The sequence below is a fragment of the Rhinopithecus roxellana genome, chromosome 8 (genome assembly GCF_007565055.1).
Source record: "Rhinopithecus roxellana isolate Shanxi Qingling chromosome 8, ASM756505v1, whole genome shotgun sequence".
NCBI lineage: Eukaryota > Metazoa > Chordata > Mammalia > Primates > Cercopithecidae > Rhinopithecus > Rhinopithecus roxellana.
Window position 1 is genome coordinate 71,589,619 of NC_044556.1, and position 24,780 is coordinate 71,614,398.

At 37.7% G+C, this 24,780-nt stretch overlaps 1 protein-coding gene across 10 annotated transcripts in view; it reads right to left on the reverse strand.

Moving 5' to 3' along the window:
* Window positions 1-24,780, reverse strand: part of RCOR3 (REST corepressor 3) — a 57,712-nt gene that overhangs the window by 25,349 nt on the left and 7,583 nt on the right. For 7 of the 10 annotated variants that reach the window (XR_004058758.1, XR_004058757.1, XM_030935814.1 and 4 more), the window contains exons 3-8: window positions 20,858-20,935; window positions 18,231-18,283; window positions 16,079-16,240; window positions 13,859-13,983; window positions 12,779-12,857; window positions 1,800-2,018 (exon numbers count right to left, since the gene is read on the reverse strand). Coding sequence is in view for 8 of the 10 variants with exons in the window: in XM_030935814.1 (XP_030791674.1) it covers window positions 1,800-2,018; window positions 12,779-12,857; window positions 13,859-13,983; window positions 16,079-16,240; window positions 18,231-18,283; window positions 20,858-20,935 (716 nt within the window). In the remaining 2 variants the exon portion in view is untranslated. Of the gene's footprint in view, window positions 1-1,799; window positions 2,019-12,778; window positions 12,858-13,858; window positions 13,984-16,078; window positions 16,241-18,230; window positions 18,284-20,300; window positions 20,655-20,857; window positions 20,936-24,780 lie in introns of those variants that run through there. The other 3 variants (XM_030935818.1, XM_030935820.1, XM_010372503.2) reach the window with 3 other exon arrangements.

Below are 24,780 nucleotides of genomic sequence, written 5' to 3' on the forward strand. Positions count from 1 at the left end.
GAATTAAAAATAGAACAATTACAACAATATACTGCAATAAAAGTTATGTGAATATAGTCTGTCTCTCAAAATATCTTACTGTAGTGTACTGCAGGTAACTGAAACCATGGAAAGTGAAACTACGGATTAAGGGAGGACTACTGTAATATTAACTAAATATACAGTGATAAGCTAAGGATGAATATTTTGTAAAGCAATTACAAAAAAAAGCAAAAAAAAAAAAAAAACACACACAAGAAAATGCAAAAGATATCACTGAAAAATGTAAATATGACCATGGTCCACCTTTCCTTTTCAAAGTCCTTCAGTAGTTTCCTAACTCAGGAAAATTTCTTAATGTGATTTGTCTACCTCTACTGTAACCTGCTAAAGGCAAGTAGAAACTAACAAAGAGGTTTAAGATGAGTGACAGTGATCAGACCAGTACTTTAAAAAGATAACACTGGCAACAATGTGTAACCTCCAGCTAAAGAGAAGTAACAGAAAGAATCAACAAGAGGCCAAGCGTGGTGGCTCATGCCTATAATCTCAGCACTTTGAGGCACAGGCAGGAAGATTGCTTGAGCCCAGGAGTTTGAGACAAGCCTGGGTAACAGAGCGAGAACCTTTCTCTACAAAAAATTTTTAAAAATAAGGGAAAAAAAAAAAAGAATCAACAAGATAGTTATTGTCAGGCTAGTGAGAGCAAGAGCCTAAATGGGCAGTAGGGATGAAATAAAAAAGAGGGAATTGATTTAAAGGAAATTTCAGAGATAAAACTCACATAACTTGGTTACCACTTTGGTTTACATGTGTTGGGAAAGTGATAACAGCAGGGGATGAATAAAAGATGATTCTGATGTTTCAACAGACAGAAAACAGAGAAAAAAATCTTTTAGGAGAAGACCTAGTAGGTAGCTGGAACTATAGCTAAGAAGCTTGAGAAAAGTCACAGCTTGAGAAATAAGACTCAGAAGTCACTGGCATAGAGTATAGGGTTGGCTGATATAGACCAAGAAAGTACAGATTTAGAAGAATATCTAGATTTAAGGGATTAGAAAAAAATAACAAAACAAAACAAAAAAAAATAGGAAATGACAACTAAGAAAGGCCAGAGATCTAATAACAATGAATAACTGAGTACTTAATATGTGCCAGGCACTGTTTTAAGCACTTACCATATATTATCTTGTTTAATTCCTCTCAACCACTACAATATTATCCACATTTCCAGATGAGAAAACTGAGGCTGAGAGAAGTTAAAGAGCTCCTCTAAGGTTACACAGGAAGGAGATGGTATAGCCAGGGTTAGAACTTAACAGGTCCACTGAGTCTAGATGCTGATTTTTAACTACTAACTGATTATGATGATGCTGCCCTTACAATACTACCAGTACTACTACTACTGATAATGATGATGATGATAATGATGATGATGATGATGCAGACAACAACCATTATTCACTAAGCATTCAAAATGTGCCAAGCACTACTAAACAATCTAAATGTATCATTGCAAATAATTCCCAATAACCTGCAAGAGAAGAATGATTATTATCCCCGATTTTATAGATAGAACGTTGAAGCTTACAGAGGTTATATAATTTGCCCAAGACCACAGAACTAACAGGCAGCAATGCTGGGATTCAAATATAAACAGGCAGAGGTATCTTCTAAGTTGGACATAAGATAAATTTTAAAAAATGAAACTTGCGTAAGTGGATGGCTAAGAAAAATCTGCAAACAACTGAGTTCAACCTAGGTAAAGGTGGACAGCCAAAATGCACATAATCATTAAAAATATTATTTTTATAAAATACCTGACGTTTTAGGGAGATCAACTCCATGTCCAGTTGCCTCAGGATGGTGTTGGCTGCATTGGGACTACAGGAAACTGCTACCACATCTTCCTGGGTTAAATACATGCCCTTAGGTGGACGGCACTTAGAACGCTGAGAATGATGACGATGTTGTAAACTCTGATACTCTCTTCTTCCAAGTCCAATCTTGCTAGTTTGGACAGGTTGTTCAGTATTACCCTAAGAGAATAAAAGCAGAATAACAGGTCACTTGGTTTTCACAAATGTATAAAGTGAAAACAGTCTATTAATAGTGGAAGTATCTGCTGCAGTAAGTACACATAAAAAAACACTTCTAACCAATTATATATTATGTACAAGTCCAAACACATACACACATAGCACTCACCAACTGGGGGGAAAAGCATACAACATAATATATCCTTGCTTAATCCACTCAAATGTTTGATTTTTAGGCCCAGAAGACTAGGAATAAGTGAAAAAATAAGTTAGACTCTAAACTCTCCTATGTACTCAAGATATGATATATTTTTCCTCCACAATAAAGGGCGGGGGGGAGCCAACTTATTAAATGCAAAGTTTCTCTAAAAATAAAAACTAGAGGCCGGGCGCGGTGGCTCACGCCTGTAATCCCAGCACTTTGGGAGGTCAAGGGGGGTGAATCACGAGGTCAGGAGTTCAAGACAAGCCTGGCCAAGATAGTGAAACCCCGTCTCTACTAAAAATACAAAAAATTAGCCAGGCGTGGTGGCGGGCACCTATAATCCCAGCTACTCGGGAGGCTGAGGCAGAGAATTGCTTGAACCTAGGAGGTGCAGGTTGCAGTGAGCCAAGATCGCGCCACTGCACTCCAGCCTTGGCGACAGAACGAGACTCCGTCTCAAGAAAAATAAATAAATAAAAATAAGTAAATAAATAAATAAATAAAAATTAGAAAGAAAAAAGGGGGCAATTTAGAAATTATGACACGTAGCAGATTAGACAGCTGGTTAAAGAGAAATAACATTTCATTTTCACTTCACAGTTGCTGAAAGAAAACTATGCCTCTGAAGGTTAAAAGGGACACAATTATCTTAACCTTGAAAATATTTCTAACTTCCAAATCTATGATTAAAATAAAAGTAAATTTATGCCTCGGAAGAGGTTTAAAAAGTGTAACAATGATGACTGTAAAGTTTTAAGCATTATTTCATTATAGCTTGTTCTTAAAGTATGATATAAAAATAGATTATTCTGAAAGAATAATCTATTAGAAACTATATCTTTTAGGTTGAAGATTATTTCAATGAATATATTTAATAATCCAATTTTATTTTTTATTTTTTTCTAGACGGAGTCTCACTCTGTCGCCCAGACTGAAGTGCAGTGGCCCGATCTCGGCTCACTGCAAGCTCCACCTCCCAGGTTCATGCCATTCTCCTGCCTCAGCCTCCCGAGTAGCTGGGACTACAGGCGCCCACCATCACGCCCGGCTAGTTTTTTTTTTTTTTTGTAATTTTAGTGGAGATGGGGTTTCACTGTGTTAGCCAGGATGGTCTCGATCTCCTGACCTCGTGATCCGCCCGCCTAGGCCTCCCAAAGCGCTGGGATTACAGGCGTGAGCCACTGCGCCTGGCCTTTTTTTTTTGAGACAGGGTCTCACTCTGTCACCCAGGTTAAGTGCAGTGGCATGAGCACTGCTCAATGTAGCCTTGACCTCCTGGGCTCAAGTGATCCTCCCAGCTCAGCCTCCTGAGTAGCCAGGACTACAGGTGTGTGCCACTATGCCTGGCTAATTTTTCTTTTTTTGTAGAGATAGGAGTCTCACCATGTTGCCCAGGCTGGTCTCAAACTCCTAGACTCAAGTGATCCGCCTACTTCGGGCTCTCAAAGTGCTAGTATTATAGGCATGAGTCAACACGCCCGGCCTAATACTCCAATTTCTTAGAAAAGGAACTCTTGGTAAAATTCATTTAAAAAAAATTTTTTTTTTTTTTTTTTGAGATGGAGTCTTGCTCTGTCGCCCGGGCTGCAGTGCAATGGTGCAATCTTGGCTCACTACAACCTCCGCCTCCCAGGTTCAAGCAATTCTCCTGCCTCAGCCTCCTGAGTAGCTGGGATTACAGGCACCCGCCACCATGCCCAGCTAATTTTTGTATTTTTAGCAGAGATGGGGTTTCGCCATATTAGGCAGGCTGGTCTTCAACTCCTGACTTCAGGTGATCCACCTGCCTTGGCCACCTAAAGTGCTGGGATTACAAGTGTGAGCCACTGCACCCACTAAAAATTTATTATGAAGCATAATCCACTTAATTGCTCGAAGCTAACTCCAAGCAACAGATGGCGGATCTGATGTTCAGAGAAACTCCTCCCAGTAGGGCACTACTAAAACTGCTGGATCAAACATTTTTTAAAAGTCTTTTAACATTCACTTCTGAGCTGGCAGGGAAGTAAGGAAATTCTTCCGACACCAGAAATGATGAGAAAGCAAGAATCCAGAGGGAGAATTAAATATGCAGTGGTTGTCATTTGACTAAAGCCAGGCTTCAATGGACAACAGGTGCAGGGCACAGGAGATAAGCCAGCATGCTAAAAGGGGAACTCCATCATTTTGTGAAGTAGAAAAAAACACCCCTGCTCTGTAGAGGGAGGGGGTGATTAATGGGAGTCATGCCCATCTCACTCTTGGCTGGGTGGAAAGAAACCAAAAAAGAGTCTCCCAAAAGTGTCCCAACCACAGTCCTCCATTCAGGCAGATTTGGGGCCTAAATTTATATGATCTGTTTGTCTGAAAAACCCCAAATCAAGATTTTAGTTTAAAGTATCTTACATTGGTAGTGCCTAGAAACAACAGAAGCAAATGCAACTCCTCTCTAGAACAACGCACTTTAAACCCAGGTCTCAAAAAATCTGTTTATGACCAACAGGTCTTCACTAAATGAGCTTCTAAAGGATATACTGCAGGAAAAAGGAAATTATTTTCAAAGAAAGCCCTTAGATTCAGGAAAGAATGGTGGGCAAAATAGAAGTTAAAATGTGGGTAAATCTAAATAAAACAGACTATATGTTTGATTTGTGAGATTTAAAAAACCAAGATGTAACAAACTGTGGACAAAACTAGTATATAAATCAGGATGGTAGTGGATGGAGTCAAAGCATTCTAAGGGCCTTCTATTAATCAGAAAGTCAATAAAGACATCAATATTCGATTTTAAATTAAATATGCAGGATAAAATTTTCAGAGTATACAATAAGAATAGAAATATAGAAACACCCCGGCCAGGCGTGGTGGCTCATGCCTGTAATCCCAGCACTTTGGGAGGCCAAGGGGGGCGGATCACAAGGTCAGGAGATCGAGACCATCCTGGCTAACATGATGAAACCCTATCTCTATTAAAAATACAAAAAATGGCCAGGCGTGGTGGCTCACGCCTATAATCCCAGCACTTTGGGAGGCCGAGGCAGGTGGATCCCAAGGTCAGGAGATTGAGACCATCCTGGCTAACACGGTGAAACGCTGTCTCTACTAAAAATACAAAAAATTAGCCGGGTGTGGAGGAGGGCGCCTGTAGTCCCAGCTACTTGGAAGGCTGAGGCAGGAGAATGGCGTGAACCCGGGAGGTGGAGCTTGCAGTGAGCCGAGATCACGCCACTGCACTCCAGTCTGGGAGACACAGCGAGACTCCGTCTCAAAAAAAAAAAAATACAAAAAATACAAAAAATTAGCCAAGTGTGGTGGCATGCGACTATAGTCCCAGCTACTCGGGAGGCTGAGGCAGGAGAATCGCTTGAACCCGGGAGGCAGAGGTTGCAGTAAGCGGAGATTGCGCCACTGCACTCCAGCCTGGGTGACAAAGCGAGACTCTGTCTCAAACAAAGAAAAAAAAAAAAAGAAAATATAGAAACATCCCAAACAAGTAGAGACAGAGAGGGAAAGAAAACAGAATAAGAAATGGATCCTTAATCCCCAAAAATAGGACATGAACGAAGGGAAAGAAGACTAGGAAAAGCAAGTCGAATCGAAGGTAAAAATAAGAAAGAACAAAAATACATCAGCTAAACATGATCAATACAAATGGGCTAAACTCTTCAGATAAAATACTAATACATACGCTCAGCTATCTGCTCCTTATAAGACACATACTAGGCCGGGCGCGGTGGCTCAAGCCTGTAATCCCAGCACTTTGGGAGGCCGAGACGGGCAGATCACGAGGTCAGGAGATGTACACCATCCTGGCTAACACGGTGAAACCCCGTCTCTACTAAAAAAATACAAAAAAACTAGCCGGGCGAGGTGGCGGGCGCCTGTAGTCCCAGCTACTCGGGAGGCTGAGGCAGGAGAATGGCGTAAACCCGGGAGGCGGAGCTTGCAGTGAGCTGAGATCCGGCCACTGCACTCCAGCCTGGGCCACAGAGCGAGACTCCGTCTCACACAAAAAAAAAAAGACACATACTTAAAATGTGAGGACACAGAAATGTTGAAAGTAAAATGATAAAGATAAACCAGGCAAATACCTAACAGAAGAAAAATGGTGGAGCTATTGACATAACAGACAAAATTATCTTCAAGGTGGAAGCCAATACAAGAGACCCTAGATAATGATGAAAGGCATAATTCAGCAGCAAGATAAAACAATCTGTATGCACCTAATAACACTAACTTCAACATATAAAGAACTACTTCTCAATAACTGAGTGATCAGAATAACTGATCACATAAGCAGACAACAACAACCAAGCTATCAAGTAGACAAGCAGTAAGAATATGGATTTCAACCACAGAACTGACAAACCTAAATTAATGGACATATATAAAACCTTGTTACCAAGATAATATCCCTAAGCACACATGGGAAAACATTTATGAAAATTCCATACTCTGGGCTTGGAGGTTTAAAACATGTCAACAAATTCCTCAACATTCCTGCCATGGGGAAGCAGGGGTCTATATTCTTTCCCTCTGATCTGAACCAACTTTAGTGACTCATTTATAACCACCGAATGCAAGAGAAGTGACTGAGTAACTTTCAAGGCTGGGCCAGAAACAGCTGAGTAGTTTCCACTTAGTGCTTCTGGGATTGATTACTTTGGAGGAAACCAGTCATTATGGCAAGAAGTCAGATTACTCAGAGACCACCAAATTGGAGAGGCCAAATGGAATTGCTCCAACCTACAGCTAGCATCAACTACCAGCAATGTGAATGAGTCAAAAACCTTTAATAACATCCTACCTGATGTTGAAACAAAAACCATTCTCTTTACAATCAGAAAAATGTTCCCTAACATATGTTCTATTCAAATTATATTGGTGATGCTAACTAGTTCAGGTACACACTCCTTAAGAAGAACCACCAAATAGCAGAACTTACCCCAGAACTATCAAGACTTAAGAGGTTTACTATAAGTAACTGAAAAAATGTGGGATTAGCAAGGAATATTTAACTGACAACAGAAGTAGAACAGAGAGCCAGGCATATGCATAAGCCTCATATATAATAAAGCTGGTACTGCAGACCAGTTGAAAAAGATATTCAATTCCATATTAAAAAAATAAACAGCCAGGCATGGTGGCTCACACCTATAATCCCAGCACCTTGGGAGGCCAAGATGGGAGGATCACTTGAGCCCAGGAGCTCAAGACCAGTCTGGATAATGTAGCAAGACCCCATCTCTACAAAAAAAAAAAAAAAAAAAAAAAAAAAATTAGCTGGGTGTGGTGGTGCATGCCTGTAGTCCCAGCTACTTAGGAGGCAAGAGGATGGCTTGAGCCCAGGAATCTGTGGCAGCAGTGAGCTATGATTGTGTCACTGCATACCAGCCTGGGTGACAAAACAAGACCCCCAACTGTTAAATAAATAAATAAATAAATAAATAAATAAATAAATAAAGGATCTCTACCTTACAACATGAACTTATTTACTGCTACAGCAAGGACTTCAGGAGAAAAAGTTTAAAACTTTCAAAAGAAAATGTAAAAGAATACTGGAATTTAAATTTAAAATTGGCCGGGCGCGGTGGCTCACATCTGTAATCCCAGCACTTTGGGAGGGTGAGGCGGACGCATCCTGAGGTCAGGAGATCGAGACCATCCTGGCTAACATGATGAAACCCTGTCTACTAAAAATACAAAAAAAAAAAAAAAAAATTAGCCAGGCATGGTGGCCCGCGCCTGTAGTGCCAGCATGGCAGGCGGACCTTGCAGTGAGCTGAGATCGTACCACTGCACTCCAGCCTGGGCGACAGAGTGAGGCTCTGTCTCAAATAAATAAATAAATAAATAAATAATAAATTTAAAATTTATATGCTTTTGATGAAATAGCTGTTTACTTCCCTGTAGAGAGTAAAAAGACAAACCGCAAACTGGTAAAAGATCTTTGCTGTTAACCAAAGGACTCGTATCCAGAATATACAAAGAATTCAATAAGAAAAAATTTTACATTCAATCTGCAAGAAAAAGACAACTATCAAGTGGAAAAATAGGTGGAAAAAATAAAAAACTACAAGCCAGGCATGCTGGCTCATGTCTGCAATCCCAGCTACTTGGGAGGATGAAGCAGGCGGATAATTTGAGCCCAGAAGTTTGAGGCTGCAGTGGCTATGATCACACCACTGCACACTAGCTTGGGCAACAAGCAAGATTCTGTCTCTAAAACAAAACAAAACAAAACAAAAAACTCCACAAACGAAACACTTTTAAAAAGATGTTAACAACAGCTAATAGATAGAAAAACACACAGTCTCAGTAGTTACCTATGAATGAAACTGAGGACACAATGAAATGCCATCTCATATTGCCAGATTTGGAACATTTTAAAAGTCTGATCAAGCATTGGCAAGAAAGTAGACAATGGGTATTCTCATAGCCTACTGGAGGTATACCAGCTATAGAAAACAATTTGCCATTACCTAGGAAAGTTTAATGTGGCTATTCCCTAAAATAGAGTGACTCCATTCCAAAGAATCCTGGGACACTGTTACTCAATAAATCACTGTTGGTATTTTGGTGAAACAATCTGTGCTTTGCATTTCAATATAGTTGTCATCTGTTTCTCCTGCCCACTCAACAACTGAAATGCCCCACAATCACTGTAACAATGAAAACACCTCCACAATTTCTAAATGTCCCCTATGGGGTCAGTGCTAAACCTAGCTGAGAACTATTGTACCAAAGGAACTCTAAGACATGTGTATCCAGAACATGTTCATATCAGCAGTGTGCATAATAAAAAGCTGGAAATTAAGTTTATTAATTGGAGAGTGAATAAGTTGCAATATATGTATACAATGGAACACTATAATATAGCAATAAAAATGAATCGCAAAAATAACAAAAGGCAAGTACTGAAGAATACATAAATATAATTCCATTTAAATAAAGTATGAAATAAATGAAACTGAATGATAATCATATCATTATATGTGATAATATACATACGTGATAAAACTATAAAGAAAGAAGTGAATAATTAATAAATTTCATTATAGTGGCTCCCTCTAGAGAGAAGGTGAGAATGTGCAATTGAGGCCGGCCATGGTGGCTCACGCCTATAATCCCAGCACTTTGGGAAGCTGAGGAGGGCCAATCACCTAAAGTCGGGAGTTCTAGAACAGTCTAGCCAACATGGCGAAACCCCATTTCTACTTAAAATACAAAAATTAGCCGGGCATGGTGACACATGCCTGTAGTCCCAGCTACTCAGGAGGCTGGGGCTTGAGCCCAGGTGGAGGTTGCAGGGAGCCAAGATCACGCCACTGCACTCTAGCCTGGGGGACAGAGTGAGACTCCCTCTCAAAAACAAACAAACAAAAAAGAATATCCAATTGAGGAAACACAAACAGAAGTCCTGTTTCTTCAGCTCAGTGGTAGATACACTGGTATCTATCATTTTTCTTTAAACTGTACATACCCTACAATATATATAGTTCACAATTTTTAAAAGTTAAAATTAAAACTTTCTATGTAATATGTTAACAACACGCAGAAGCAGCTACAAAGATCTGTATTAAAAGCAATAATGTAGTTTCTTTCCCTGCCTGGTAACCTTATTGTTTGGAATGAGCGGAGAAATGAATGAAGCTGCTGACACATAGTGCTAGTCTTGGACCACACCTCTGCAATATCCTCTTAAAACTTTTTAACTTATACTTCCCTCATATTATTTATTTTCTGGTAAGATGAGATCATGAGCAAAAGACCAAATGAGTATGTATCATCTTGCATAGTTGGGCAAAACTATATATTCCATATATATATATATATACTTTCTAGGTAGCAAATTCCTAAGTTTTCAGGTTTATACCATAATAAAGAGCATATAGTATGTATTCTCATTCATTAAAATTTTACTAAATGCTTACTATGTATCAGCCCCTGGGAGTGGAAAATAGTTAAAATATATTCTTGCTCTTAAAGAGCTCACCACACAGAGACAGGAAGGCAGGAAGAGGAAACTATGAGTAAACAACTACCACTCAGTAGAATTAGTACTGCAATAGATTTAAGGAGAAATAAGGAGGTTGTCAATTCAAGATAAGGCACAAGATTTCATAGAGAAGCTACATCTTGTAGAGTTGTGAGGAACTTCCTAGGCAGATTTGGGAAGAAAGGAATTCCAGAAAAAAAGGGACCAACATAATCATAGGACAAAAGCCAGGGAACTAAAAGACATATCTAAAACACTGTTAGTAATCTGAAATAAATGGGGAAGGGTAGGGAATGCATAACTAGAGAGTTTGTGTTTTATCCTATAGACAACACCATGGAAGGATTCACCAAGCAGTGAATTGGCAACTTTACAAAGGATTGCTTTGGCAACAGGGTAGCCAATGGACTGGAAAGGGTGGTGTGGAGAATCTGAAAAAGGGAGGCATGGAGATAATCAGAGAGAAAACTGTTAGGATAATTCAGAGAAGAGATGAGAACCTAAGAAGAAGGCAATCACACAAAGAACAGAGAGATCAAATCTCACTGTTTTTTGAGAGACAGAATTAAAAAGAATAAAAGAATAGAGTAAGAAAGAAAAAGATGCCACTAAAATTGTGACACAATGGTTAAAAAGGTAGACAGGAATCAGAATGGCATTACAAAAGTCAGAGACAGCTTTTCAAGAAGGGAGGGGTCAGTAATTTGATACAGAAAGCACCAGTAGAATACAACTGATCACTGGATGTTGCATTTTGGAAATCATTAGTAACCTGTCAGCAGTTTCAGTGAAGTGGTAGGACAGAAGCAGCCTGACTAAAGCAAACTCAAAAGTGAAGTAGTGCTAAGAAGGGTGATTTGTTTTCTAGAATGGTTAAGACATACCCTTTTTTTTTTTTTTGAGATGGAGTTTCATTCTTGTTACCCAGGCTGGAGTACAATGTCGCAATCTCGGCTCACTGCAACCTCTGCCTCCCAGGTTCAAGCGATTCTCCTGCCTCAACCTCCCAAGTAACTGGAATTACAGGCATGTGCCAGCACGCCCGGCTAATTTTGTATTTTTAGTACAGACAGGGTTTCTCCACGTTGGTCAGGCTGGTCTCGAACTCCTGACCTCAGGTGATCTGCCTGCCTTGGCCTCCCAAAGTGCTGGGATTACAACAGGCGTGAGGCACTGCGCCCAGCCAGAGATACACTTTTAAATGGAAGACTTGAGCATACTTTTGGCTGCACTGAAAGGTTGAAAATATGGGAAAGACAAGGGATAACTGGTGGAGAACGTCTCAGAGTAGACATGAAGGGATGGATAGGATCACACAAGCAGTGAAATTGCATAGGAAAAGAAAAAAGATCTTTCTTACTGTGAGAGAGGGATATTAAGTCCCAAGACTGTTCATTCAACAACCATTTACTGAATAAATATTTATTGAATATTTGCCATATACCAGGTACTGTGCAAAGTGTCAGGGGATACAAATGAATAACTCAGTCCCCGACTTCAAAGAGTTCGCAGCTTAGTGGGCAAAATACAGTAACTGTAATATGTTCTAAGTACTAATACGCCACAGTGGAAAGGCCAGTATGGTAGCATAGAACTTAGAAGAAGGGCTAGAATTTAAGAGAGCTTCTGTCTGACACTTTCTCTGTGACATGGATGAAGCTATCTGCCAAGTGTTTTTAGGGTTGGAGAGGTATTAGGCAATGTGTAGGAAGGGAAGGAATGTTCAAAACAGCTGCCCAGATAAAACAACAGCAACTTGTATCCAAGATTTCTATGTCCTGGGTACTATAAAAAGTGCTTTTATACATATTACCTCTTTGATTCTCAAAACAATCCTATTATTTTCATTTTACCAAGAAAAAAGCCTGGGACTTAGAGATTAAAAACTGAGAGGCACTTAAGGGCTACAGTGAGACTGGAAACTGTTTTCCATAGTAGCAACAATTCACATAATTGTATCATTTTCTCCTGCTGTGTCTCTTAGACCATGAATAGCAACTAATCCAGCATCATGAGTTTACAGGGTTAGGGATGGTACAGCAGAAGGATAAGGGAAGTAGGGAGTTAAAGGAATGGGGAAATGGGAAAGAAAGAGATTCTAATAGTTGATCACTGGGACCATGGCTCTGGGAAACAAAGGTAAGGCAGACTTGGGGAAGAAAATGAAGGAATTAAGGAATTTGACAATATTTAGCAGTAGAAAGAAAATCAGTAAAACACAAAATTGAGGTAGAATGAACATTTTTAAAATAACATTGATGAAAGAGTTTAAGGTGATGAATGACCCATGGCATTGAGTTTCTTCAGAAGAATGAGTCACTAAATTGGATGAGGTCACATATCTAGTAAATGCTAAGTTTAAACAAACTCTGATCTTTTTCCAGTTTCAATGGTATTTTCAACTTTCAACAGCTTGGTTAACTGGTGTTCTAGGTACGACTGTATTGCTAATTAACACTGAAATTTACTATCTCATAAAACATTATATTAAAAAGTTTTTCTTAATATGAAGTACTGTTCATTCTTTTTCAGCAGATTTGTAGAACAATCACAAGCACTTCTAATGATCATCATTACCTCTTTTTTGGCTTCTTTTTTGGGATCATAATCACTATCATTCCCATCCATTGGATGTGTTTCTTCTACATCATCATCACTGAGAAGAAACAAAAATTAGTACACTTAATTCCCTTTTTTTTTTTTTTTTTAAGACAGCGTTTCACTCTTATTGCCCAGGCTGGAGTGCAATGGCACGATCTCAGCTCACTGCAACTTCTGCCTCCTGGGTTCAAGCGATTCTCTCACCTCAGCCTCCCAAGTAGCTGGGATTACAGGTGCCCACCACCACACCCAGCTAATTTTTGTATTTTTAGTAGAGATGGGGTTTCACCATGTTGGCCAGGCTGGTCTTAAACTCCTGACCTCAAGTGATCTGCCCGCCTCAGCCTCCCAAAGTGCGGAGATTACAGGCGTGAGCCACTGCACCCAACCAATTCCTTTCTTTTTATTGTATTCTAGTGCTCTTATCAAACTGTAATATATATATCTTAATAATTTTACTAAATATTATTTAACAGAATAAGAGTTGTACTTGAGAAGATGAGCTTTTAATTCAGATTTCTGTAGTGTTCAGAAACATTTATCTCATTGGGTGTACAGAATCCTTTTAGCAAACACTTCTAGCTCAAAAACAGAGACCCAGTGGGAAAGGGATTTAAAAAGAAATATCATTTGGGAAATGGGAACACATACAAATTGATGTAATACTTAAATTTCAGTCCTCCAATTGGAGAATACAGACAAAAATGAAACAAAATGATTTTATACTATCAAAAGATTTAGCCTCAATAATAAGGATTTCAGTTACTCAGGTAATTATAAAAAGAGCTTCTTTCATAGAATATATTCTTTAATACATTCTAAATGTGTATTAAATATATCAATACTAAAAGGAAGCATCATTTGTGATTAAAAGAGGTGAAAGAGTTCTTAATATTAAAACTTCTAACTACTTAGCTCTTCTTGTCAGAGTAGAAACATAAATGTAAGAATAAGGAATATCTACAATGTGTTGTGATAACTTTTCTGCCTTAGGAAATGTAAGCAATCCAATGCAGTGTCCCTAACAATGTAACTATATGAAGGTAACCAACCTACCTGTCACCCTGATTATGTCTATTAGCTAGTTTACGAGCCTGGCGATCCATCAAACTTGTCCTAGAGCGAGTTTTTTTCCAAGAATAGTAATATTTTACAAGGCTTGCAATTGTCTTATCTGGAAGCTTAAAAAAAATCATGTTAATATCAGCAAGTTTAATTCATAAACAAAATGAATAATAATTTAGATGATATTCTTTACTATTTAGTAAAGGCATAATTAAAAAATATTTCATGGGTACCTTTATGAATTATAGAGCTAAAAAGTACTACTACAGTCAGTATCCTGTATCAATGTCACTGACATTTCTGAATGAATATTCCTATTTGTTCTGGAAGAGGAGGGGAAGAGGTCACAAACTAATTTGGTGAGAATGTCCCCAGAAGTTCCAAGCGCAGTCATGTTAGTATTCAATATATATAATTCACATAAAATAAATTCACTATTTCAAGTGTACACATTAGTGGTTTTGGCAAATTCACTAACTTGTACAATCACCATCTTTATCTAATTCCAGAACATTTTCACAATCTCAAAAAGAAATCCTGTACCCATTAGCAATCATTCCCTATTTTACCCCTCCACCAGTCCCTGGCAACCACTAATCTACCTTCTGTCTCTATGGATTTGCCTATTCTGGACATTTTACATAAAGGGAATCATACAATTGTGACCTTTTGTGTCTTGCTTCTTTCATTTAGCAAGATGTTTTAAAGAAAAGCTATTCAATTATTGGCCGGGCGCGGTGGCTCACGCCTGTAATCCCAGCACTTTGGGAGGCCGAGACGGGCGGATCACAAGGTCAGGAGATGAGACCATCCTGGCTAACACGGTGAAACCCCGTCTCTACTAAAAATACAAAAAAAATTAGCCGGGCGCGGTGGCGGGCGCCTGTAGTCCCAGCTACTCGGGAGGCTGAGGCAGGAGAATGGCGGGAACCCAGGAGGGGGAGCCTGCAGTGAGCTGAGATCTGGCCACTGCACTCCAGCCTGGGCGACAGAGCGAGACTCCGTCTCAAAAAAAAAGCTATTCAATTTTTAACAATACATTTTTTTGAATAACTTTGTTTTAAATCGAGTCTTAAAACAGTAAATAATGCAAACAGGCTTTGGCCATCAAATGAAGTCTCTGAGTATTAAAATGACTAATGATCATGCACTGACTGATCTGTCATAGTGAGAGCAAGGATGCAACTTCTCCACCAAAAATGTTCTCTTTCATTATGGAAGACACCTAGATATATTTGCAAACATTATCTAATTTTCATCTACTCAGGTTAAAATAGTTTAATGCAGGAACTTCTCAGATTTACATTATTTTGACACAATACTAAAAAATGTAGGAACTAGAAATACACAAAAGAAAGAAAGAAAGAAAGAAAGAAAGAAAGAAAGAAAGAAAGAAAGAAAGAAAGAAAGAAAGAAAGAAAGAAAGAAAGAAAGAAAAAAGAAAAGAAAAGAAAGAAAGAAAGAAAGAGAGAAAGAGAGAGAGAAAGAGAGAAAGAGGCAGCAGCACCATCTGGACAATATTGAAATAATTTGTTTTTTGTTTTTTGAGACAGAGTTTCGCTCTGTTACCCAGGCTGGAATGCAGTGGTGTGATCTCGGTTCACTGCAACCTCTGCTTCCCGGGTTCAAGCTATTCTTCTGCCTCATCCTTCTAAATAGCTGGGGCGACAGGCATGTGCCACCACACTCGGCTAATTTTTTGTATTTTTAGTAGAGACGGGGTTTCACCGTGTTAGCCAGGATGGTCTCGATCTCCTGACCTTGTGATCCGCCTGCCTCAGCCTCCGAAAGTGCTAGATTACGGGCATGAGCCACCGCGCCCAGCCTAATAAGGACTTTTTAAAACGGGGTTTTCATATCCAAAAATATATAAGTTGGAAAAAATCCTCATGTCAAAGAGCGAAACATTTAAAAATAAAGTTGAAATTTTTTTTTCCCTGGAACAATAAACATACGAAATAACTCTATTACATGTATATTATTACATGTTATGTAAGTCAAAATAAAAGCTAATTTACTATAATGCAATAGCACATAACTGTCATGTAAGAGTGGTTGCAGAAAACAGGATTGTATACAAATATACCTGTTTCCAAATAGTTTTTAAAATTAAATTGAAGAATGTTTTTGTATTTAATAATTAGGAAGTGTTCAATAGTAGCTTAAGATATCATTCACATATGAACCACAGTAAGATTAAAATTACCATACCATTTGCTGAATCCTGTGAAAGCTTTTTCCATGAAAACTAAAGGCTTGTTCAAATAGGACTTTATCTTCCACTGTCCACTCATCCGGAAAGGGAGTGAAATTAGGGAGATCAGCAAGGGACTTCTCAATGTTATGTTTATGCCAGAACAACATGCCAAGTGCCTTTGAAGAGAAATCATTCCCCTTTGGTTTTAATGGACTTATGTTCCATCACACTTAAGAAAGTTAAACACAAATTAGATCAAAATCTTAAGCCTATGACTTCAACTGAAGATAGACTCACAGTTTGGGACTTTAAATCAGGGGCGCCCAGGTAGCAGACCTCATTTATTTATTTCTTTTAAATCAGGGCCTCAGAACAGTGAATGTTCTTACATACCATATTTGCTGCAGAATCTAGGAAAAACAGTGAGCTGAGGAGAGTGACTACAAAGCAGATTTGTAGGTTCCCACCAAGAGTTTAACCCACATTTTAAAATTTGTCAATATGTAGGAAAAAATATGCTAAAAGGAAATTTTCCAGTAAATCCATACTTGGATGAAATGATCAGATGCCACAAAGCCAGAAATGCTCAGTTGGGGCTTAGTAGGGAGATATTTAAGTTTTAATCTTTTACAAGTGTATCACAGGCTAACCATGAACAAGAAGTAAAAGTACCTCCACTGCAACTTTAACAATTTTTTAACCACATTTAAGTTATTTATTATCAGAACATATAAACAGAATTATTAGGAGGCATATAAATAACTTCAATGACTTGATTACCAAATCATAACAAAGACTGAAATGGACAACTTCCAAAAATTCCATAAATTCCCCTTCTATTTTAAGTAGTAGGCCTTTCTCTTTATTATAAGGTATTAAGCATCATTTAGGGCACAAACTTTTATTTTCTATGAGATATAGCCACTTTTTAAATACTGAGTTTGTTAATTTCTGTACTCTGATAACAGTCCTTTAAAATACACAGGAAAACGAACATATGTATAGTCCTATTTTAAAGGATTAACTTTCTCAAATATTAAACAGAAAGGCAAGGCTTAAAAACAAAATAGGCAATCAAAGGCTTCAAAATTCACAAAAAAGTTAATTACATTTAGGTAGATACAGATAAAATAAACATCTCAATTTCACAAAAATATTCCTTTACCATGTAATTGGACTATAAAGTCAGCTCTTGATAACCCAGGTTACAGATAATTTACCTTTCTTACTTATCTTAAAACAAATCTAGCTATTTTACTATTAATTCTGATAAAAGTTGAAATAGTTAGTTGAAATGAGATTTAAGATCTCTTTCATTTCATTTTTCCATATTTTCCATTCCCTTATTACTAAGGATAATGTACCATATATTTGTCTCTCTATATATAGTGTATTATATATAACACAGTGTATTACATAATACACATTATATAAATACATTATAGTCTATTTAATATAACTTATCTCCACGACTATGTTATACTTACTAAATTCAATGACATTACTATATTTTGTATGCAGAAAAAGACCAATCTGTGGGTAGCCAATAGATCGAATTATAGTATAAAATATTAAGATAATTTCTTGATTTTAATTTTTATTTGAAGAGACTTAACTCTACATACAGATACATCATATATAGATATATCCTTTTAAAGTTATCTAACAAAAACAGCCTTTTGTGATTTCATTCAAAATTTAAAAGTCTTAAATACTCCCTTAAATGTAAAGTTTAACTTTTAGATCCTATAGAACAAAAAGTCAAAAGAGAATTACCTCTATCATTAATAAAATTTTTTATAAATAAAAGATTTGTTTTAAAGTTCTATCTGTGTACACTGACTCCAAAATACACCAAAACCTTAACTTTTCATTTTGGAAAGCATTTGCCAGAGGAATACTGAAGGCTCCCAGAAATTTTCAGAACTCAAAGTAGAATAAGAAACAGATATATTGAGAGAAAAATATTTAAGCCCTTGAGATGAATAATGTTTATAAAAGCAAACTCCTTAATATTGAAAGGTCACTCTTTGCTAGGACTTTTGTGGTATCTATAAAATAGCTGGTCAAGATTATGCACTTTGTTAGGACAGAAACTATGATGAGATTCTCTGGATTTGGTAAATATTGAGACAAGCCTTACTACTGAAGTGTTTCTCTACATACCTGTTCCACATTGTAGCCATGCTTCTCCTTTGCAATTGCAATGTATTCATCCACTGCAATGAAATAATGGTATATAATTAATTATTCTCATTTAATTAATTTACCTAGGTCTACTTTTGTTCTTAACATAGCAAAGTAAAACAATTTATATTCCAGGGTAAAAAAATAGCCAAAGATACCTCCCATGAAATGTTACAAAAAGAGACTTCTAATAGAAAGATCAGATGCTCACCTGGTTTAAAATTTTATTTAGTATAACTTATCTCTACAACTACACATTATACTTACTAAATTCAATGACATTACTATATTTTTGTATGCAGAAAAAGACCAATCTGTGGGTAGCCAATAGATCTAATTATTGTATAAAATATTAATATAATTTCTTTTCTAATAGTCTTTATTTGAAGAGAGTTAGCCGTTTAAGACCCTTTCACATATTTAGAGTTGATCCAAAGCCTTTACCATTCCATTTTTGATTGATGTATAAAGGATAGCTTATAGTTCTGCCAGTTATACATAACAATGACACATTTAAGTATGCTTCAGTACTCCTAAATTTTCTTCAGCTCTTCCTGCTTGTAATACAAAGCATGTTTGAATATTCCACTTTCATTTATCTCCCATATGTAATTAAGCCAACAGAATTATTTAGATAAGCAGTTTCAATGACGATAAACTGGCCATTATTTCAAGGCCTCATTGCTGAGAAGTCCGACACATTCACCAGAACTCAGTTTTATGTGAACTCCATAAAATCGCTCTTCCTCGATTCTAATTAATTTTTATATGTGTGTGTATGTATAAATTAACTTTTTGGAAATATTTTTGAGAAGCAGTGGTTAAGAATCCTGATTCTGGAACAGCTAGTCTACCTGGGTTTGATTATCAGCTTATTGCCGTTTTTTTGACTTTGGCCAAGTAACTTTTGATCTTTGTGTACCTTAGTTTCCTCACTCTAAATAGTTGTTAAAAACAGTACCTTCCTCCTATGATTAAATAGTTAATAAATGGAAAATGCCCAGAACAGCACCTGGTCCATTTTAAGAATTTTATAAGTATTTGCTGTGATTATTAGTCAGTACAGTCTAATATACGAATATGCTCTTATAACAATAATGCTATTAGAATAAAATGTTTAAATGTATGCTATCAAATCTCCCCACAAAGGGTAAGCTTTTTGTGTAGAAAACCCAAATATTACGTTTTGTTTACAGGCCAAAGCACTTAAATACATGACAGGTCTAAATATATGCTGAACAATACCAATTGACTTGTGGTTTCCAACCCTGGCTATGCATTACAATCAGTGTGGGAGCTTTTAAAAAATAAGACATCCAGGATCCACCCTTGAAGCCTCTGACTTACTTGGTCTGAGAAAGAGACTAGACATAAGTACTTAAAAAAAAAAAATTCCCCAAGTGATTCCAATGCACTTCCAGGGCTGAAAAACCATCGCCCTAGACCTTCATTTAAATATTCCACATGAACACTACACTACCAGGACTCTCTGGCTGAATTTTGTTTCCACTTTGCTAAGAAATGAACCATTGTATAAAACAGAACTAAGCCAGCAAAATTCAATGATACCCTGATGCTCAGTTTGTGAATGAAAACCTTTGTCTGTAATGAGGATTGAACCTGGGAAACTAATAGTCTCTTTTAGGTTCTCATTAAACAGTCCCAGGCCAGATGAATAATTTCATGTTTTCTGTTAGGAATGCTTCAAGGGCACACAATTTCTAGACTACCAGCTAGACCTTTGGCTGGTGTTTTACAGCTCTTAAATAGAAAGACTTATCAGGTAAGCAGAAACATACTCGGTTTTCAATTTTTAGCTCCCTTATTGCATCAATAAGCATGATTCGACTTACTATACACGATAGGATATCATTAATTTTCATGGGACTAAATAAATCAGACACCTTTAAGATGTTAGTAAATATTCTAAAAAGACAAGCTTATCTTACAGCTGCTAGAATTAACTGTTCAGTGTCGTCGTTGTTCTTGTTGTTATTTAACAAACTAAATGATAAGTGAATGGAGGGGTGGGGATCTTAGTGTTGTTACCTGCACGTTTCCTATATCTGATGTGCCGCAAAGGATCAGGTCCGCTACATCACATTGAAGTCTAAAGCCACACCATGATTCAAGAAGTGCATGGTCAATGATCCAGAAGGTCTCCGTCCAGAAATGGAGAGCACAAAGATGACCTGATGGCTGCTGAAGTCAGTTCTTTCCCCTTTCCTCTTTAAAATGGTAATGATAGTGGGCTCTTTGAAGTTTGAAGGCATGTCTTTACCGCTCCAAATACTGAGGAAAAGCCTGGGCAGATGTCTACATAGTAACTCCCTCCCCTGCTTGAGGATTTAAGCAGCAATGCCATCAGATCCTAGGTTTTTCATTCTTCATGGGCCTGACACAAATTGGAAGGATCAACCCACTATCTTCCAAAAGGAAAAACATTCTAATATAACAACCTCCATTAAAAAAAATAAGAGTAATAATAAAAACAAAGACAAAACTGTTTTATGAGAATCTAAAAGACCCAAAAACAAATATAAATCACATTTTGAATTGGGTGATAAACTCCTGCTGACATTAACATTCAATTTCAGAAAACTTACATTTGGCATCTGGGATACTGTGATATGGAGACCATACAAGCATCCCTCCATTGTCTTTATCTGTGTACTTTGTAGCACCTGGGGGAAAAAAATAATTACTTTGAATATGATGGATTTTATTTACACTGAAAGTAAGTATAAACAAAGTAAGCTGGCTGGGCACGGTGGCTCATCCCTGTAATCCCAGTACTTTGGGCGGGCGAGGTGGGCGGATCACGAGGTCAGATAGAGACCATCTTGGCCAACACGGTGAAACCCCGTCTCTACTAAAAATATGAAAATGAAAAATTAGCCAGGCATGGTGGCGGGCGCCTGTAGTTCCAGCTACCCGGGAGGCTGAGGCTAGAGAATAGTGTGATTCCGGGAGGCAGAGCTTGCAGTGAGCCAAGATGTGCCACTGCACTCCAGCCTGGATGACAGAGCGAGACTCCATCTCAAAAAAAAAAAAAAGTAAGCTTTATTTCAGTTTTAGTACAGTATCTGCAAAGGATGACAACAAAAGAAAATACAGGAAAACAGAAGGAAAACAGATTTACATTATATATAGTAAATATCTTGTTTATAAAAATTAAGGAAATTTTACAAATGCTTGTTTATCCCTTTTAAAGTAAAAAAGGCTTTCTTCAGTACATTATATATCTCTACTTGACAGAAGGTAATATATCTGATATAAACTTCCATACATTACTTAGAGATCATCATTAAAAACTCAAGACTTTTAAACGAGAAACAATGCCTCAGGTACTGTTTTGCCCCATATCTAAATGGGTCAAGATTGCTGTAATTTTTAAACACTTATGTCTGCTTTTTATTTAATTTTATTTCTTGGTAAGGGTCTGCCAGCTATTCACTTTTAAACTTAAGTTCATTTATGACATTTTATATTTATAAAAGTTTGTGCTCTATATTAGAAGAAAAGTCAAGAAAAATAAAAATAAAAAAGGCTGGGTGCAGTGGCTCACGCCTGTAATCCCAGCACTTTGGGAGGCTAAGGCAGGCGGATCATCAGAGGTCAGGAGTTCAAGACCAGCCTGGCCAACATGGTGAAACCCCGTCTCTACTAAAAATGTGAAAATTAGCCAGGTGTGGTGGCACACACCTGTAATCCCAGCTACTCGGGAGGCTGAGGCAGGAGAATCACTTGAACCTGGGAGGCGGAGGTTGCAGTGAGCCGAGATCACACAGCTGCACTCTAGCCTGGGTATCAGTGCCAGGCTCCGTCTCAAAAAAAAAAAAAGTCAAGGTAAAAAAGTTAATGCAATTTCTTCTTAATATAATCTCAAAGTCTACTTCTACTTCTGACTTGGAAGAATAGTAACATTTTCTAATTTCTTTCTTTCTTTTTAAAGATGTGAAGTCTGGCTATGTTGCCTAGGCTGGTCTCGAACTACTGGCCTCAAGCAATCCTACTGCCTCAGCCTTCCAAGTAGTTGGGATCACAGCTGCATGCCACCACACCCAGCCTCTAATTTATTTATAATATTTTATAACCTATAAAGTCAGAAAAATCAAGCCCTATTAAACCTTCATATAAATTAAGAATCAACAGCATGAAGGCCTGAGACAGCTATGCCAGAGCCAAGTTACATGCCTGTAGACTCTATTATTTTAATCATTCAGTGTTATTTTTCTGGTCTACCTAATTCTTAGTTGCATTTAATTCATTAAAACTATCAACAAATGAAGCATTGCTGCCACTTTTTTTTTTTTTTTTTTTTTTTGAGATGAAGTTTCACTCTTGTTGCCCAGGCTGTTCAATAGCACAATCTAGGCTCACTGCAACCTCTGCCTCCCAAGTTCAAGTGATTCTCCTGCCTCAGCCTCCGGAGTAACTGGGATTACAGGCATGCACCACCGCGCCCAGCTAATTTTTGTATTTTAGTAGAGACAGGGTTTTACCATTTTGGCCAGGCTGGTCTTCAACTCCTGACCTCGTGATCCGCCTGCCTCAGCCTGCCAAAATGCTACAGGAACGCGCCACCATGCTTGGCTAACTTCATATTTTTAGTAGAGACAAGGTTTCTCCATGTTAGTCAGGCTGGTCTCGAACTCCCAACCTCAGGTGATCTACCCACCTCGGCCTCCCAAAGTGCTGGGATGACAGGCGTGAGCCACTGCACCCGGCTCATAAATGACTTTTATGTGGTACTGATAATTACCATTAATAGCCAGAATTCTAAAATTACTCACATAAAATATTAAAATAATTCCGAGATTAAACTGTAATCCTTTATAAAGTTATAAGATATTTGGAATGAAGAACATTCATTTCTAGTGGTAGGAGAACTACTACTATAATCTCCATCTAGAGAAGTTATCTATCAGGCAATAATATAGTATCATTCAATATTTTTATTTTTAGAGAAGCATCATATATCATTACTGATCAACAAATTTTAGTTAAAAAATCATACATTGCCATAAAATATAAATTTATCTTAAAATTCTATGTATGTTATAAGGAAAATTAAGAAGAAAAGAGAACTGAAAGAAGAAACACTACCAAAGTATTCGAAAGCCTTTTGTATTTTGTCATATTTTTAATAAAAGAAGACACAAAAGCATGAGCTGAGAATTTAGGAAAATGCCAAATTACAGTTCATTATGTAAAATTTATATTCAATGCAAATAAACTGGCCAAGCCCTGTGGCTCAAGCCTGTAATCCCAGCACTTTGGGAGGCTGAGGTGGGAGGATCACTTGAGGTCAGAAGTTCAAGACCAGCCTGACCAACATGGAGAAACACCATCTCTACTAAAAATACAAAAATTAGCCGGGTGTGGTTGGTGCATGCCTGTAATCCCAGCTACTTGAGAGGCTGAGGCAGGATGATCACTTGAACCCGGGAGGCGGAGGTTGCGGTGAGCCGAGATTGCGCTATTGCACTCCAGCCTGGGCAACAAGAGCGAAACTCCACCTCGGAAAAAAAAAAAAAAAGAAACTTTGAGATATCTTTTTAAAACTTCAATATTAAGATACATATTTAAGTTTTCACCCTGTAAACAAAAATACAAACACAAAATAGTCAACCCACTCAATGGTAATAAAACAAAAACCCTATTTAAGTTGGTCAGAAGCCTTTACTTAATTCATAAAATCTAACGTTATACAAAGTGAATATCCTAAACTTCAATCCTTTAACATGGAACTGATTATTTTGCACAATGGAATCATGACAATAAGATCATTTAAATCCTACTTAACAGAACATGAAATGCAACAAAGAAAGTTTTCCATTAAGTCTCAAGTCTTAATGGTGTATCATGCTAAATATTGAAACATAATTTCCTTGCATCTCATTCTTGCCTTACAGAAAGTCTGAATTAAAATATCTTCATTAAATGGCCCTTCTCAAACAGGTATTAAACTATTAATTTTTCAGCATAAAAAATAACAGCCACAGGCTGGGAGCAGTGGCTCTTACCTATAATCTCAGTACTTTGGGAGGCCAAGGAGGGTGGATGGCTTGAGCCCAGCAGTTTGAGGCCAGTCTGGGAAACACAGTGAGACCCTGTCTCTACTAAAACTATAAAAAATTAGCTGGATGTGGTCGCATGCACTTGTAGTCCCAGTTACTCAAGAGGCTGAGGTGGGAGGATCGCTTGAGCCCAGGAGTTCGAGGCTGCAGTGAGTCATGACCACACTACTGAACTCCAGCCTGGGCAACAAAGCAAGACCCTGTCTCAATAAATAAGTTTCCAAAAAAATTCTTAGCATTGTAATTAAGGGTTCAATCTGACAGAAACTGGTATCCAAGCTGTGGGAACTAACAGCTCTTCCAATGTGGGTGAGCGGGTAGAGGATAGAGGAGAGGCATACATAGAGCCATCCTGTCTGATAGCAGAGAATGCCTAATTAAGCATTTCACAATTTTCCTTCCCTAACTCTGAACTCGACTCTACTATTTTCAATTATATATGTGTC